The sequence below is a fragment of the Oncorhynchus nerka genome, linkage group LG24 (genome assembly GCF_034236695.1).
Source record: "Oncorhynchus nerka isolate Pitt River linkage group LG24, Oner_Uvic_2.0, whole genome shotgun sequence".
Classification (NCBI taxonomy): domain Eukaryota; kingdom Metazoa; phylum Chordata; class Actinopteri; order Salmoniformes; family Salmonidae; genus Oncorhynchus; species Oncorhynchus nerka.
Window position 1 is genome coordinate 74251565 of NC_088419.1, and position 18865 is coordinate 74270429.

The 18865-nt window shown below is 41.9% G+C and overlaps 1 protein-coding gene across 1 annotated transcript in view; it reads left to right on the forward strand.

Moving 5' to 3' along the window:
* The first annotated feature begins 592 nt into the window (after window positions 1–592).
* The window catches only part of LOC115108579 (coiled-coil domain-containing protein 18-like), a 43265-nt gene continuing 24992 nt past the window's right edge, over window positions 593–18865 (forward strand). The window contains exons 1-16 of the mRNA XM_029633094.2: window positions 593–728; window positions 855–1013; window positions 1181–1290; window positions 3703–3799; window positions 3975–4096; window positions 4354–4642; window positions 4850–4922; window positions 5638–5855; window positions 10029–10184; window positions 10427–10537; window positions 10777–10908; window positions 11773–11886; window positions 13568–13645; window positions 13727–13843; window positions 14206–14373; window positions 15286–15449. Coding sequence (XP_029488954.1) covers window positions 678–728; window positions 855–1013; window positions 1181–1290; window positions 3703–3799; window positions 3975–4096; window positions 4354–4642; window positions 4850–4922; window positions 5638–5855; window positions 10029–10184; window positions 10427–10537; window positions 10777–10908; window positions 11773–11886; window positions 13568–13645; window positions 13727–13843; window positions 14206–14373; window positions 15286–15449 — 2159 coding nt within the window. The 5' untranslated portion in view covers window positions 593–677. The remainder of the gene's footprint in view (window positions 729–854; window positions 1014–1180; window positions 1291–3702; window positions 3800–3974; window positions 4097–4353; window positions 4643–4849; window positions 4923–5637; window positions 5856–10028; window positions 10185–10426; window positions 10538–10776; window positions 10909–11772; window positions 11887–13567; window positions 13646–13726; window positions 13844–14205; window positions 14374–15285; window positions 15450–18865) is intronic.

Consider the following 18865-nt stretch of genomic DNA (forward strand, 5'->3'; position numbering starts at 1 on the left):
ATGGTTAAAATTGATGGGAAGATGGATGGAGCCAAATACAGGACCATTCTGGAAGAAAACCTGATGGAGTCTGCAAAAGACCTGAGACTGGGACGGAGATTTGTCTTCCAACAAGACAATGATCCAAAACATAAAGCAAAATCTACAATGGAATGGTTCAAAAATAAACATATCCAGGTGTTAGAATGGCCAAGTCCAGACCTGAATCCAATCGAGAATCTGTGGAAAGAACTGAAAACTGCTGTTCACAAATGCTCTCCATCCAACCTCACTGAGCTCGAGCTGTTTTGCAAGGAGGAATGGGAAAAAAATTCAGTCTCTCGATGTGCAAAACTGATAGAGACATACCCCAAGCCACTTACAGCTGTAATCACAGCAAAAGGTGGCGCTACAAACTATTAACTTAAGGGGGCTGAATAATTTTGCACGCCCAATTTTTCAGTTTTTGATTTGTTAAAAAAGTTTGAAATATCCAATAAATGTCGTTCCACTTCATGAGTGTCCCACTTGTTATTGATTCTTCACAAAAAAATACAGTTTTATATCTTTATGTTTGAAGCCTGAAATGTGGCAAAAGGTCGCAAAGTTCAAGGGGGCCGAATACTTTCGCAAGGCACTGTACTTCATCATTGATTTTATTGCATCCAGATTGCCACTGTACACACACTCTCACCAGGATGGCTGAAGAACGCAGGGTCTGTAGCAGTGCCCCACAAGTTGAGTCAAAGGTGAGACAAGCTAACCGTAAATAGAGGCTTGCAAGAGATTATACTTTTTCTTTAATGTATGTGATTCATTTATCAAATAAACTGCTATTCAATGGAGGAATGCATTAAAAGTCATGTTTTTTTCAGCCTCCCTCTTCAATAAGGGAACTGGAATCTAAAAACTTGCATCTCAGAAGGAAGTTAAGCTCAGTGGAGGAAGAAAGTGTTTCTGTGATGCAAGAAAACAGACAACTGATCATTGAATTGGAAGCAGTGAATCTCGAACTTGCCAGCTCCAAAACCAAAGTATTCCAGCTTATGCAATTTCATACAACCTCTGCAATTATTAATGATTATAACGCTATTCATGCAGGCCTTTACAGAGGGCCCAAATAATTGTTACTAATGTGGGTTTGGTTCCACAGATGCTCAGCTTGAACTAAGACAAATTTGTTCACCTACAATGTTGACAGGTCCGGGTTCTGGGTTCCACCGTAGGGTCTAAGACTTCTAGTGTGTGTCATATGAAGGAGGAGATTGAGGGTATGAAGGCTGAGGTTGAGGCCCAAGGGAATGCACTCAGGTTGGTAGGAGAATACACATACACACCTTTGTGAATGCAGTTGTGCTAGATGTGTTGCCATGTTCATTGTAGAGATACAGAAAAGAGGCTGGAGGAGACTGAAGAGACATTGGTTATTAAGAGCAGACTAGTGGACCAGCTACAAGAGGAGCTGAAGGCTGCTAGGGCTGAGTTAGAAAACAGGACTAATCAGGGGATAAGGTAAGCAGTGATTCTATTTTCTTTAACAATCCCCACTTACTATAAACATGGAGTTCTCAAAATATTTAGAACACCCCCCTTTTGCCTTCAGAACAGCCTCCGCTAGTCAGGGCATGGACTCTACAAGGTGTCGAAAATGTTCCACAGGGATGCTGGCCCATGTTGACTCCAATGCTTCCCACAGTTGTCAAGTTGGCTGGATGTCCTTCGGGTGGTGTACCATTCTTGATACACACAGGAAACTGTTGAGCGTGAAAAACCCAGCAGCGATGCAGTTCTTGACACACACTGGTGCGCCTGGCAGCTACTACCATACTCCGTTCAAAGGCACTTAAATCTTTTGTCTTGTCCATTCACCCTCTAAATGGCACACATACACAATCCATGTCTGAATGCTTAAAAATCCTTCTTTAACCTGTCTCCTCCCCTTCATCTACACTGATTGAAGTGAATTTAACAGGTGACACAAGTAAGCGATCATAGCTTTCACCGGGCCAGTCTGTCATGGAAAGGACAGGTGTTCTTAATGTTTTGTACACTGTATGTAATACACATCACCTGATGTCACTTCCTTGTACTAGTGCTTTTTTGTTAACTAAGATATACAGTTGAAGTCGGAAGTTTACATACACCTTAGCCAAATAAATTTAAACTCAATTTTTCACAATTCCTGACATTTAATCCTATTAAAAATTCCCTGTTTTAGGTCAGCTAGGATCACCACTTTATTTTAAGAATGTGAAATGTCAGACTAATAGTAGAGAGAATTATTTATTTCAGCTTTTATTTCTTTCATCACATTCCCAGTGGGTCAGAAGTTTACATACACTCAATTAGTATTTGGTAGCATTGCCTTTAAATTGTTTAACTTGGGTCGAACGTTTCGGGTAGACTTCCACAAGCTTCCCACAAGAAGTTGGGTGACTTTTGGCCCATTCCTCCTGACAGAGCTGGTGTAACTAAGTCAGGTTTGTAGGCCTCCTTGCTCGCACACACTTTTTCAGTTCTGCCCACAAATGTTCTATAGGATGGAGGTCAGGGCTTTATGATGGCCACTCCAATACATTTACTTTGTTGTCCTTAAGCCATTTTGCCACAACTTTGGAAGTTTGCTTGGGGTCATCGTCCATTTTGGACCAAGCTTCAACTTCCTGATTGAGGTCTTGAGATGTTGCTTCAATCTATCCACATAATTTCTCCCTCATGATGCCATCTATTTTGTGAAATGCACCAGTCCCTCCTGCAGCAAAGCACCCCCACAACATGATGCTGCCACCCCTGTGCTTCACGGTTGGGATGGTGTTCTTCGGCTTGCAAGCCTCCCCCTTTTTCCTCCAAACATAACGATGGTCATTATGGCCAAACCGTTCTATTTTTGTTTCATCAGACCAGAGGACATTTCTCCAAAAAGTCCAATATTTGTCCCCATGTGCAGTTGCAAACGGTAGTCTGGCTTTTTTATGGCGGTTTTGAAGCAGTGGCTTCTTCCTTGCTGAGCGGCCTTTCAGGTTATGTCGATATAGTACTCATTTTTACTGTGCATATAGATACTTTTGTACCCGTTTCCTGGGATTGATTTGCACTTTTATCACGAAAGTACATTCATCTCTAGGAGACAGAACGTGTCTCCTTCCTGAGCGATATGACGGCTGCTTGGTTCCATGGTGTTTATATTTGCGTACTATTGTTTGTACAGATGAATGTGATACCTTCAGGTGTTTGGAAATTGCTCCCAAGGATAAACCAGACTTGTGAAGGTCTGCAATTGTTTTTCTGAGGTCTTGGCTGATTTCTATTGATTTTCTCATGATGTCAAGCAAAGAGGCACTGAGTTTGAAGGTAGGCCTTGAAGTACATCCACCGCTACACCTCCAATTGACTCAAATGATGTCAATTATCAGAAACTTCTAAAGCCATGATGTAATTTTCTGGATTTTTACAGGTTGTTTAAAGGCACAGTCAACTTAGTGTATGTAAACTTCTGACCCACTGGAATTGTGATACAGTGAATTATAAGTGAAATAATCTGTCTGTAAACAATTGTTGGAAGAATTACTTGTCATGCACAAAGTATATGTCCTAACTGACTTGCCAAATCTGTAGTTTGTTAACAAGAAATTTGTGGAGTGGTTGATACACTTAGGTTGGAGTCATTTAAAACTCATTTATGTAAACTTCAGACTTCAACTGTATTTTCCATTCATCCCAAAGAGTTGAGCAACAGAGAAAGGAAGCTCTTGTTACTGCAGAGAGGCAGACATTGGCTCTCCGGAGTTACAAGGGAAATATGTCTGAGAAACTGAAGAAGGTATGGAATAAGACGAATGGCGAGTCAAGCTATGTAAATGACAAAAATGTAAATGTATTTTAAGCCTGTTTGTTCAGAATAAATGCTTGTCAGTACATGGTGAAATGCGCTGCTTAGGTTTAGACATTGAAGTCTTTGATTGTATAGCAACGGGATGCTGTGTTGTGGTCCATAGGTGTTGGACAACGAGGCCAGACTGAAGGAGGCTCTTATCCAGTGTGATAAAGAGAGAGTGGTGTGGGAGAGGAGGTGTCTTCAGCTAGAGCAGGACAAGACCGAAATGAACCAGCTGATCGGGTTGGTACTAAAGTGTCTGCTCGTCATAGCTTACTTATGAATTTCTGAATCAACCTCTGAAAATGTGTTTTCATCTCAAATTAATTCATCTATGTGGTTACACTTCACTTGAATCATCTGTGATGAGGAGGACTGTGTAAAAAGGACAGTTTTGCTTAAAACCATGACATGTGGAGATTGGTTGTAGTTAGTAAAATACTAATACCACTGTGATGGACATACCTATCGTAACAGTAGTTGGGAATCTCTCTGACCAGCCAGTTGAAGGAAGAGTCGGTCAGAGCCAAGGCGATGAGTGTAGAGAGCGCCACGTTGCGTTCTCGTCTGGAAGAGGCCTCTGTCCAGGCTGTGGAGCTGAAGAGAAGACTGAGTGACAGGGAGATAGTTGAGAAGGACATAGAGGTGTTGAGGAAGGAGTGTAGGGACCTACGCCACCTCACTACCAGCCAGGAGCAGAGACTGGAGCACTGTCAGAGAGAAGCACAGCAGAGCCAGGCTGAACAGGCCAGCCTAGAGGCCATCCTCAGCCTGCTGCATCTTAGAGAGGTGAGCATACTCCCTACTACACTCTCAAACTATACCCTCTGTGTATTGTCTATACATGCTATATTCTGTATGCTGTATATGCCCCATAAAACCATAGTGCACCCTGCTTATTGCTAACTCAGCATACCCTCAACTCTGTTCCAGACAATGATGGTGGACAAAATGTACTATGCTGTTATGTAAAAGTGATCTAAATATTTGTTATAGAGTGGAGGGGGATCACTCTGTGCTAAGCCTTGTCTGCCAGCTCCATTCTGTGATGTCCCCAAACTCAAGCCAGGTGATTTCCCTAGCTTACTCTTCAATACTATACATCATATTGTAGTCTGTATACACTGAGTGCACAAAACACTATCATGCTCTTTCCATGACACGGGTGAATCCAGGTGAAAGCTATGATCCCTTATTGATGTCACTTGTTAGAGCACTTCAATCAGTGTAGATGAAGGGGAGGAGACAGGTTAAAGAAGGATTTTTAAGCCTTGAGACATGAATTGCATATGTATTCCATTTAGAGTGTGAATGGGCAAGTGCCTTTTGAACAGGGTATTGTAGTAAGTGCCAGGTGCACCAGTTTGTGTCAAGAACTGCAATGCTGCTGGGTTTTTCTACTCAAGTTTCCTGTGTGTATCAAGAATGGTCCACCACCCAAAGGACATCCAGCCAACTTGACACAACTGTGGGAAGCATTGGAGTCAACGTGTCAGCTTTCGACATTGTGTAGTGCCCATGCCCTGACGAATTGAGGCTGTTCTGAAGGCAGAAAGGGGTGCAACTCAATATTAGGAAGGTCTTCCTAATGTTTTGTACACTCAATGTATAGCACATATCTAATCTTCCATCTTTAGGCCATGTATACAGTAGAGTAGGTCAACTCTAACAATATCTCTCTTCCTTGCATGCTGTAACATTGTGGATACACATGAAAAATGCTAAGTTTGTTTGTATCCTCCCAAAAAATGGTCCGTTTGTTTTTTGTGTCTACGGTGTGTCAGGGGAGCAGTACCAGCAGCTACTGCCTGTGTTGCATGCTGTGGAGCAGGAGAGAGTCAGGCAGGCAGCTCTAGCCCTGGACCTGCAGGAGAGACTAAGGCAGGCCCAGGTGGAGCTGACTGCCCTACAGAACAACATGAACCAGAGAGACCTCCAGCTACAGAAACTGCACACAGAGCTGCAGGAGAGGACAGTACAAATTAACCAGCTGGAGAGAGAGGTAAGGATGGACACATGAATAGTGTACTGTACCACCATTTTTATTATGAGCGGTCTCAAATCAAGGAAGAAGGCTGTATCTCAAAGGAATCTGAGTTACACAGTGTCAAATACCAGTGTCATAAATTTTGAGATCTGCGGCCAGATAAATACATACACATTTCAAGTCGGAAGGTTACATACACCTGTGTTCCAATGGCACGTTGTGTTAGCTAATCCAAGTTTATAATTTTAAGAGGCTAATTTATCATTAGAAAACCCATTTGTAGTTATGTTAGCACAGCTGAAAACTGTTGTGCTGATTTAATAAGCAATACAACTGGCCTTCTTTAGACTAGTTGAGTATCTCGAGCATTAGAATATGTGGGTTCGATTACAGGCTCAAAATGGCCAGAAACAAAGAACTTTCTTCTGAAACTCGTCAGTCTATTATTTTTCTGAGAAATTAGGGCTATTCCATGCGACAAATTGCCAAGAAACGGAAGATCTCGTACAACGCTGTGTACTACTCCCTTAACAGAAAAGGCTTAACAGGCTTTAACCAGAATAGGAAAAGTAGAGGGAGGTCCCGGTGCACAACTGAGCAAGAGGAAAAGTACATCAGTGTCTAGTTTGAGAAACTGACGCCTCACAAGTCCTCAACTGGCAGCTTCATTAAATAGTACCGGCAAAACACCAGTCTCAACATCAACAGTGAAGAGGCGACTCTGGGATGCTGTCCTTTCTCGCATGGAATAGCCTTCTGGACTTTCTTCTGAAACTTGTGAGTCTTTTGTTTCTGGCCATTTTGAGCCAATAATCAAACCCACAAATGCTAATGCTCCAGATAATCAACTAGTCTAAAGGTCAGTTGTATTGCTTATTTAATGAGAACAACAGTTTTCAGCTGTGCTAACCCTTTTGCAATTATGTTTTCTAATGATCAATTAGCCTTTTAAAATGATCAACTTAGATTAGCTAACACAACGTGCCATTGGAACACAGGAGTGATGGTTGCTGATAATGGGCCTCTTTACGCCTTTGTAGATATTCCATATAAAATCAGCTGTTTCCAGCTACAATAGTAATTTACAACATTAACAATGTCTACACTGTATTTCTGATCAATTTGATGTTATTTTAATGGACAAGAAAACAAGGACATTTCTAAGTGACCCCAACCTTATGAATGGTAGTGTGTATGTCATATATGCATACATACAGTACCAGTCAAAATTTGGACATACCTACTCATTCAAGGATTTTTCTTTATTTTCAACATTGTAGAATAATAGTGAAGACATCAAATCTATGAAATAACATATGGAATCATGGAGTAACCAAAAAAGTGTTAAACAAATCCAAATATATTTTATATTTGAGATTCTTCAAAGTAGCCACCCTTTGCCTTGATGACAGCTTTGCACACACTTGGCATTCTCTCAACCAGCTTCATGAGGAATTCACCTGGAATGCATTTCAATTAACAGGTGAGCCTTAATTAATGTGTGGAATGTGTGGAATTTCTTTCCTTAATGCGTTTGAGCCAATCAGTTGTTTTGTGACATGGTAGGGGTGGTATACAGAAAAATGCACTATTTGGTAAAAGACCAAGTTCATATTATGGCAAGTCCAGCTCAAATATGCAAAGAGAAATTACAGTCCATCATTACTTTAAGACATATGAAGGTCAGTCAATGTGGAAAATTTCAAGAACTTTTACATTTTCTTCAAGTGCAGTCGCAAAAACCATCAAGCGCTATGAAGAAACTGGCTCTCATGAGGACCGCAACAGGAAAGGAAGGCCCAGAGTTACCTTTGCTGCAGAGGATAAGTTCCTTAGAGTTAACTGCACTTCAGATTGCAGCCCATATAAATTCTTCAGAGTTCAAGTAACAGTCACATCTCAACATCAACTGTTCAGGGGAGTCTGCGTGAATCGGGCCTTCATGGTTGAATTGCTGCGAAGAAACCATTACTAAAGAACACCAATAATAAGAAGACTTGCTTGGGCCAAGAAACACGAGCAATGGACATTAGACCGGTGGAAATCTGTCGCATGGAGGAGGCGGTGTGATGGTGTGGGAGTGCTTTGCTGGTGACACTCAGTGACTTATTTAGAATTCAAGGCACACTTAACAGCATGCCTACCACAGCATTCTGCAGCAATACGCCATCCCATCTGGTTTGCGCTTAGTGGGACTATCATTTGTTTTTCAACAGGACAATGACCCAACACACCTCCATGCTGTGTAAGGGCTATTTGACAAAGAAGGAGTGATGGAGGGCTACATCACATTACCTGTCCTCCACAAATCACCCGACCTCAACACAATTGAGATGGTTTGGGATGAGTTGGACCGCAGAGTGAAGGAAAATCAGCCAACAAGTGCTCAGCATATGTGGGAACTCCTTCATGACTGTTGGAAATGCATTCCTGGTGAAGCTGGTTGAGAGAATGCTAAGATTGTGCAAAGCTGTCATCAAGGCAAAGGGTGGCTACTTTGAAGAATCTAAAATATACAATATGTTTAACACTTTTGGTTACTATATGATTCCATGCAGCAGAGGTAACCCTGGGTTTTCCTTTCCTGTGGCTGTCTTCCAGAGAGACAGTTTCTTCATAGCGCTTGATGGTTTTTGCGACTGCACTTGAAGAAAATGTAAAAGTTCTTGAAATTTTCCACATTGACTGACCTTTATGTCTTCTTTTTTAAATTTTTTTATTAAAAATGTTACCCCCTTTTCTCCCCAATTCCGTGGTATCCAATTGTTAGTAATTACTATCTTGTCTCATCGCTACAACTCCCGTACGGGCTCGGGAGAGACGAAGGTCGAAAGCCATGCGTCCTCCAAAACATAACCCACAATGCTTCTTAACACAGCGCGCATCCAACCCGGAAGCCAGCCGCACCAATGTGTCGGAGGAAATGCCGTGCACCTGGCGACCTTGGTTAGCGTGCACTACGCCCGGCCCGCCACAGGAGTCGCTGGTGCGCGATGAGACAAGGATATCCCTACCGGCCAAAACCTCCCTAACCCGGTCGACGTTAGGCCAATTGTGCGTCGCTCCACGGACCTCCCGGCTGCGACAAAGCCTGGGCGCGAACCCAGACACAATTGATTGGCTCAAACGCATTAAGAAGGAAATAAATTCCACAAATGAACTTTTAACAAGGCACTGCTGTTAATTTAAATGAATTTCAGGTGACTATCTCATGAAGCTGGTTGAGAGAATGTCAAGTGTGTGCAAAGCTGTCATCAATGCAAAGGGTGGATACTTTGTCAAATTTGTTTTACACTTTTTCGGTTACTACGTGATTCCATATGTGTTATTTCGTCGTTTTGATGTCTTCACAATTATTCTACAATGTAGAAAATAGTAAAAATAAAGATTAGACGGATGAGTAGGTGTGTCCTAACTTTTGACTGGTACTGTATATGTATTATTCTCTTTAAAATGTGTGTGTGTGTGTGTGTGTGTGTGTGTGTGTGTGTATATATATATATATAACAGCAGATTATACACATTTTGGCCAAGGGATCGGCGGAATAAGTTTAGAGGGTGTAATACAATGTAATATTATTAATTTACAATTTTATGTTCTTAACCCTGGGCAACATGTGCCTGGGAGGCTCACAGGGATATTGGTTGCAACAGTTCTCCACCAATTTATATATTTTTTCAACTCAATACTTCTTGTATTCCCCCAAAAATGTAAATTAAAAAATATATAAATGCACCTGTAATTCAAGCTTTAAAACTGCAATTTTCTCTTTACCTCGTGAAATTTTAATAGCTTTAAAGCTGCAACAAAACATCTGCCACATGATAAAATGTGTAGAATTGTAGGAAATTAGTTTGAAAACTGCCCCATTTTCTATCTGATGCCAATTGGGGGGCCTTTAAAATTTTCCTACCCAAGGCTCGAAACGTGGTTTGTCCGTCTATGCACTGCTGAAGTCCTAGTAAAACTCCTTGATTGCTATGTTTTATCTCACTAGAGTTGTGATCTGATTATGAGGGGGTCCCAGCAAGTTTGAGAACCCCTGGTGTACTGTATGTGTGACTGATGTCTGTCCCCTGGTGGTGAATGTTGTATTGCAAACGGACGTGGCAGTTTCCCCAAGTACAGATTCCAGCTTTCACGTATAACTGTATAACAGCTTTTCACATATATTTCACGTATAACAGGCGGCTCTCGTCCTGGGCCTGCAGGAGAGACTAAGGCAGGCACAGGAGGAGATGACTACCCTACAGAACAACATGAACCAGAGAGACCTCCAGCTTCAGAAACTACACACAGAGCTGCAGGAGAGGACAGTACAAATTAACCAGATGGAGAGAGAGGTAAAGATGGACACAAGGAATATTGTACTGTACCACCATTTTCGCTATGAGTGGTCTCAAATCAAGGAAGGCAGTATCTCAAAGGAATCTGAGTTACATAATGTCACATACCAGAACAAGTGAGGGTCTCACTCACAGAATCAGAGCAATAAGGCCTTAAACCAGTGCCTGAAACTAAAGATAACTTGTTGTATACAGTATGAGAGATGTCTGTCTCTAGAGGTGAATGTGTTGTATTGCAGTTAAGGAGGAAGAACGTCTGCCTGGCAACTACAGTGCAACAGTTAGAGAAGAAAGATGCAGGACTTTCACAGGCTGTAGAGAAGACCACTGAGTTGGAGCAGAACCTGCTGGTAATGATGACGTGCTCAACACACACACTGAAAAGAAATTGTGTTGTCACTACACACACATGTGCTTTCACTTACACATGTTGGGTCTGTCTAAATCCACAAGGATGCCTCCCTGCCTTTTGATTGAGACAGACCCAGTTCTCTCTCTTAACTCACATACACGTCCTTTCACACACACAGGCTGTTATATTTAAGTTGGCTAATTAGTTAGTTGATGAAGTCTCTGGTTTGAAACGTAGGAGAAGAGCAGCAGTATCCAGCACTTTAAAACCACTCTGGACTTGAAGAAGAGGGATTTCCAGCAGGAGTTGGAGGAGACTCAGAGAGTTGGCTCAGAGCAACGTAAGAAGCTACAGGATCAAATCAAAATGGTGAGAGGATACATGTATTGTATTCCTTTATTCACACTTGACTGTTCATAAAAGTCACCCAAGGTTACATTAAGCAATTCCATAAACTTTACATACTTTCAGTCTTAGAATAGTTATACATGAAAGCTGGAATCCGTATACTAGGTGAAACTGCCACGCCCGTTTGTGATGTTACTGCAAACAACGACCACGGTAGTCACGCCCTGGTCTTAGTATTTTGTGTTGTCTTTATTATTTTGGCCAGGGTGTAACATGGGTGAATTATGTGTTGGTTTTGTCTAGGTTTTTTTTGTAGGTTATGGGATTGTGGTGAGTGGAGTTGTCTAGAAAAGTCTATGGTTGCCTGGAGTGGTTCTCAATCAGAGGCAGGTGTTTATCGTTGTCTCTGATTGGGAACCATATTTAGGCATTCTTTGAGTGTTTCGTGGGTGATTGTTCCTGTCTCTGTGTTTGTTTCTATCAGATAGGGCTGGTTTGGTTTTTCACGTTACGTTTATTGTTTTTGTATTGTTCGTTATCATCTTTATTAAAGATGTTTAATAATAACCACGCTGCATTTTGGTCCTCCTCTCCTTCGATGGAAGAAAACCGTAATAGCGGTTTTCCTTCGCACATCATTGCCCATCGTACTTGTGATAGAACTGCAGAGTATGTACTGTGAAAATATTTTGCCACGATGCTGGATGCTCCTCTACTCAGTTTCATTGACAAAACAATAACATGCGCTGGGGGTGAAGTGGCACTGTTTCACCTTATTCTGAATTTCAGCTTTAACTTACAGTACAGTAGATGTTTGGGCACCTGCAAAGATACTTGTGTTTCCTGCCTGTTTCATGTGATTTTATGTCTGCCTGTCCTGTATAGTTGCAGTCTCAGAAAGCAGAGCTGGAGAACGACTTGTCTTCAGCCCAGCATGAGAGACAGGAGGCCCAGCACAGAGCAGAGAGACTTCAGACCTCCCTCAACCAGCTCGCGCATGTATGTCTGCCCCATACACACCTCACATTACCTTTAACTAGAGTGCGTTCGGAAAGTATTCAGACCCCTAGACTTTCCACATTTTGTTACGTTACAGCCTTATTCTAAAACGGATTAAATATATATTTTTTCCCTAATGAATCTAAACACAATACCACGTAATGACAAAGCTAAAGCAGGTTTTTTACATAGGTATTCAGACCCTTTGCTATGAGACTTGAAATTGAGCTCAGGTGTGTCCTGTTTCCATTGATCATCCTTGACATGTTTCTACAACTTGATTAGAGTCCACCTGTGGTAAATTCAATTGATTGGACATGATTTGGAAAGGCACACCTGTCTAATATATGGTCACACAGTAGACAGAGCAAAAACCAAGCCATGACGTCGAAGGAATTGTCCGTAGAGCTCCGAGACAGGATTGTGTCGAGGCACAGATCTGGGGAAGGGTACCAAAACATTTCTGCAGCATTGAAGGTCCCCAAGAACAGTGGCCTCATCATTCTTAAATGGAAGAAGTTTGGAACCACCTAGACTTCAAGCTGATTGCCTTGCCAAACTGAGCAATCGGGGGAGAAGGGCCTTGGTCAGGGAGGTGACCAAGAACTCAATGGTCACTCTGACAGAGTTCCAGAGTTCCTCTGTAGAGATGGTTGCACTTCTGGAAGTTTCTTCCATCTCTGCAGCACTCCACCAATCAGGCCTTTATGGTAGTGTGGCCAGACGGAAGACACTCGTCAGTAAAAGACACATGACAGCCCTCATGGAGTTTGCCAAAAGGCACCTAAAGGACTCTCGGACCATGAGAAACAAGATTCTCTGGTCTGATGAAACCAAGATTGAACTCTTTGGCCTCAATGCCAAGTATCACATCTGGAGGAAACCTGGCACCATCTCTACGGTGAAGCATGGTGGTGGCAGCATCATGCTGTGGAGATGTTTTTCAGCTATATGGACTGGGAGACTAGTCCGGATCGAAGGAAAGATGAACTGAGCAAAGTACAGAGAGATCCTTGATGAAAACCTGCTACAGAGCGCTCAGGACCTCAGACTGGGGCAAAGGTTCACTTTCCAACAGGACAATGACCCTAAGCACACAGCCAAGACAACGCAGGAGTGGCTTCGGGTCAAGTCTCAGAATGTCCTTGAGTGGCCCAGCCAGAGCCCGGACGTGAACCCAATCGAACATCTCTGGAAGACCTGAAAATAGCTGGTGACGCTCCCCATCCAATCTGACAGAGCTTGAGAGGATCTGCAGAGAAGAATGGGAGAAACTCCCCAAATACAGTGCCAAGCTTGTAGCATCATACCCAAAAAGACTCAAGGCTGTAATCGCTGCCAAATATGCTTCAACAAAGTACTGAATAAAGGGTCTGAATACTTATGTAAATGTTTGTTTATTTTTAATACATTTGCAAATAATTCTAAAAACCCGTTTTTGCTTTGTCATTATGGGGTAGTGTGTGTGGATTGATGAGGAAGAAAAAACAATTTTGTCAATTTTAGAATAAGGCTGTAACGTAACAAAATGTAAAAAGTCAAGGGGTCTGAATACTTTCCGAATACACTGTAGATCTTCACAGATTTATAAATCACACCCACGTCATTGAGTTTGACAGAACGACACAGCTGGGCATCTCAATATTAATCTGACTCGTGCTATAATCCTGTCACTTCCTAGGATACAGAGACGAGAGCCAATCAAGACCAGGAGGCCTTGAGAGCTCTCAGAGTGCAGGCAACAGAGTATACTACCAAGGTCAGTCCTTATGAAAACACATGCTATGGCAATTTAGTTATCAACTAAATCAGACTTTTTCCTGTATCGGTCCTGTTGCAGGTGAGGTTTTTGGAGACAGCCCTGACAACATGCCAGGATGAGTTGAGCGACTGTATGCTACAGATAAAGGGAGTGAAGGGACGCTACGAGAGAGAGCTGGAGACAAACGCTAAAGAAGTAGAACATGAAGACCTTCACCTTGCTTTAATTTCCTGTGAAACACTTACAATATTCCAGACACATTGTGTGATATCTGTGGGTGGGATGTTGTAGTCTGGTTCCAGATCGGTTTTTGCTCTCTTGCCAACTCCTTGTCACTTCTTCTCAAGCTGAACATGACAATGTGTGGCATGACCATTCCATAAGGAGTGGGCAGGAGAGCAGACTGGCACTGAGGAATTTGGGAACAATGTGAAGGATATGAGACCCAAAAAATTATAGGATGTGAAACAAAAATTAAATACATTTCCAACTTGTGAAGTGTATGGATGAAGACTAGTGAAGTTCAAACAGGCAGTTCCAGCGTACTCTGTCCCCAGGTGGAGGCTCTGCAGGCGGAGATGAGGGGTAGCTCTCTGGTGTGTCAGAGCTCCAGTGAGCAGAACTTGCAGCTGCAGCACACCGTCCAGAGACTGCAGACCATGCTGCAGGAGAGCACCTCCCGTGTGGCGGAGCTAGAGGACAGACAGGCGCTGTTACTGGAGCAGGTAGACAGATAGATACTTTACTGTCCTCAGAGAGGAACATTATTTCCACAGCCTGTAAGTTACATACAACATAATGAGCAAACCAGCATCAGAGATTGAACATTAAACACAACACAGCAGTACATACAACATTACAATTGAACTCGGTGAATGAACTCGGTGAATGAATAAATCGACTACTAGAGCTGCAGTTGTCATATCTAATGTACGAGTTTGAGATGCAATACAAATGTCCCTATTTGGAAACATTCTACATTGCTTTAACTGGTACAGTTCTTTATGTGCAAAGCCAGCTTTTGTGGGCCAGCCTGAACTTCCTCTAAGGGCCCAGCAGAGTTAATAAAATAGAGTTCATATCTGTTTATAATTGACTGTGCATGCTTGCTGCTCATGAGTGTTTTGAAAAGCCTAATTGTTTAGACAGATTCCTGTGTTCAAACGGATTACTTTCGGCTTGCAGGGGCTGACTATAGTGCAGGCTGATTTTGTTTCTTGAGCAGATGGTCGGGGGGCCGGAACATAATTTGTCGACTACAATTTGACCACAAGAAGCCCAAACAGATAATATTTGACTAAAACATAATTTCAAACGTTGCTTACATTTGTATATGATCACGTGTCTCTATTATGCATGGGAATACTTGGGAACAGATTTCCAAACTTAAAATCACTTGTAGCTGATTTCCTGGTGTTTTTACAGTATTTTATTTCCAACAATGATTTTTAAAAATGCTCAGAAAACTTGGGGGCCAAATAAAACCACCGCCAGTTGGGGAACCCTGGTATAGTGGGTAAAAAGTAAGTATTTGTTCAAATTTACAGTACAGTTTAGCAGACCATTTTATTATCACGGTTTGGAGGTGAGTTGAGAGAGTTCAATTCACACACTGTGTGGTGTGTGCGTTCCTCCAGGTGGGCCGCTTGGAGAAGGACCTGGTGAAAGAGAAGGTGTTAGCCTTCAAAGAGCTGAAGAGGAGAGACCAGAGAGCCCAGGAGGCCATAGAGGGACTGCAGGAGGCTAGTCAGCAGGCAGCGAGACATGAGAGAGAAGCCCTGCAACTCTCCAACTCTGTCACGTGAGACTAGTTTTTACTCCCTCTACTCGTCTCGGCTCTAATCTATGCTACTCGACTCGACTCTAATCTATGTTACTGTACTCTACCAGGGTTCGAAACTGTGACAAACTCTTGCGTTTGAACGTTTGACTTTGCAGTGTGACACCCATTTTTAAATTAGGCAGTAGGGTGCCTGTTTATTTTTTTGCTGGTCACATTAGTTTTTCACCTCACTCAAGATTTAACCATGATTTGGTCAAACGGTAAAGTACATTATCCACATGATTCCTGCCCTGTGGCTGTGCATGTTTTGCTGGGGACTACGGCTATGATGAGTGAGCCACTCCTTTCCCAGGGAACAAAATGCTCCTGGAGAAAAAAAGTGTTCCGATTTTTAAAATCCAATTGCTGGGGAAAACACAGCTATCCTGTTGTCACAGTTGAAGAGGGGAGGTTCTCAGCTTTCTGTAGGTATCCTTTTTATTTCTGAACTCTCAATTTTGACCTCAATAGCAACTATTCTTCAACCAAGATATTTGATATGGCTTTGATACAGAGTGTGTGAAATGTTGCGCATTGGTTATTGCATAGGCATAATTGAGCTGTAGGTTACAACTGCAAAGTTTTTTGTACTTGACATTTACTGTTAGATTAATACATGGCTGCCAGCATTGGGTATTATGTTTAGTGTTACCGATCAAGCTAATGTGTTTTCAGATTGTGTACTCAGGTGGTGAATTAGCCCCAAATAAATGGGCCTAGAATATTAGTGCACATGTAAAGATGTAGGTAAGATTGTCTCTATTGAACAAAATACAATTCAGACCATTCTGGAGACCTATTTTAACAGTAAAATGTAACAATAGCTTATTTGTCAAAACAAAATTCACGACATTCACTGGATTAGGTTGCAGAATATCTTGAATCATGCATTCTTTCATGGAGCTGTTAGATAAACACGTTTATTTATGTATGTATTTATTACCATCTCAGTTGTCTACACCTCTTAAAAGCACTTTGAATGACCTTTAAGATGATTACAAATGTTTTAAATTGTATGAATTGTGAAAAATATTTGATGCAAACAAATCATGGGCTGGTGCCACCAACTGAAAAAGTTAGTGGCACCAGGGGAACATGTTGGTCTGCTTTACTCTATACTACACTACTCTACTGCCAAGAATTGCACTTTACAACACTGCACACACACGACCGCTATTAAATGTATCATTTTGATTTACTCTGAGACAAGGCTGCTTGTTGTTCTTAAATGTTATAATACTGTAATAACAATTATAGCTTCAATTCCAAGTATAGCTTTTTACCAATGCTCAGACCCCACAGTAAAGCTTCATTCAAGAGTTGGTGGATGGAAGTTCTATCAACATCTGACTTCCATCACCCCTCACCAAGTGATAAGTCTTGTCTTGTACTAATCAAGCTAGTTACTGATTGCACCAGTCTAGTGATTAGGAGTCAAATGAAGCAAAGTCAAACACCTGCCTGCCTGCAGTAAGGGGAAGTCCATATAAACATAATTCCTTATCAGGAATTAGACAGTTTAATTTAAGATCCCATTTGGGTTTCATTAAACTAGATGCCGTTGTAAAGATGCAGGTTTTGACAACATACAATACTTACGAAAGACCGAACAGGATACAGTGGAATGGACATCTTAACATTGGATTGGACCTTAAGTAGTTGTGTAATATCAGCTGTTTGTTTATAGTCGATAGTTGTCAGAGCGCTCTATTGTTTGTTGTTGGTTGGCTGCATTATAAGGCCTCTTTCAGCTGCTGAGAAGCTGGGAATGCATTTGATATGGCCAGCTTAACTCAGAGTTACTTTGACCCTGGCATCTCCAACTGTCACGTTTGTCATTTTTGTGAATAATGGCTTTCCTAAATAGACTTGTACGGAGTTAAATGTTCTCCTTCAACATTGAGCCCAATGTCTGGTTGTGTGTATAATTTCAGTTAGCTGCAGGGCTTGTGGAGACTGGTGAAGCCGGTCTTATGACTTGTCTGATTATAATGCTCTGTACTCTGTATTTGTAGTTGGGCGACTGTGCTCTCTGTTAGGGGTATATAAGCAGTCTAGATAGCCCATCCCCAAAAGATCAACCGGAGAACAAACACAACAACCAGTAGAAGGAAAAGCTTAGAGATGTTCCATCCTGACCAGTACAGGCCAGGGAACCAGGACACGCAGAATATCACTGTTGTACTTCTCCAGGCATCGCAAACCTTTTGTTATACTCACTTGGTTTCTGCGTTGCCAATTATCATTGTAATCAGTGCAAGCGACTTTAGGGTGACAGTTTACAGACATAGCGTTCCTAGTAGCCTTGTGCTCCTGTTGTTGAGAGCCAGGATTTGTCTGTGTCCTGTCCTGCAGGCAGTTGTCAGAGGACATGAATAAGGTTCAGGGAGAGCTGAGTGAGCGAGAGCAGCAGATGCTGCTTATACGGAGAGACAGCGACACCAAGGCCTTACAGCTCTCTAAGATGGAGAAGATGCTAGCTGAGACCAGAGGAAAGCTGGACAAGAAGACAGAGTCTGGTATGGAAAGTAAAGGGCGGGACAACCGAGACAATATGTGTCTGTATCAATATCCTTACTTTAATTCACTGAGCTGAAATGCATGAGAACTGCATTGTTTTAGTTATATAGATAAACTATCATAGAAGGATTCAAATGTACTCTTAGAAAAGGTGGTACCTAGAACCATAAAGTGTTCTTCAATTGTGTCCATAGGTTGGGAGAACCCTGTGAAAGGTACTATTTTTTTGTCCCAAGTAGAACCTTTTCACTAATACATGGTTCTACGTCAAGGGTGGGCAAACTTTGGATCCGGCCTGTGAGCCCATTCAACCCCCCCAAATTATTTTGGGATAAACACTCCAGGCAAATCTTGAATGTCTAAAACTAAATAGAAAGTATGTAGAATTTAGAATGGACCTACATGCCTTTTTTTCTGGCCCGCAAATGGCTTTTTAATTAACATTGAGAGAGAGAATCTGTGTGGCCCTCTGCTGAATTTTGAAATCCCAATGTGGCCCTTGAGCCAAAATAATTGCCCATTCCTGTTCTACGTGGAACCCTTACAGGATCCCTTATACCACTAACAAGTTCTAAGTAAGTAGAACCTTTTTCACCATCAAAGGGTTCTACCTGGAACCAAAAAGTGTTCTCCTATGGGGACAAATGAAGAACCCTTTTTTTAAGTGTAGTTTTGTGACAGTGCATGTGCCCTTGATGATTGATTGATTTAATTGATTGGATAATTATTGGGTAAGTATTAGGCTGCTTCAGATGCATACAACAACAAAAAAATCATCTAACATTTTTAAAAAGCCTGGAGGCTAATTTCCATTATGGTCCTCATGATTCTATAGTCAACTCAATATACAAGTATCTACTTTTGATAACAATTAA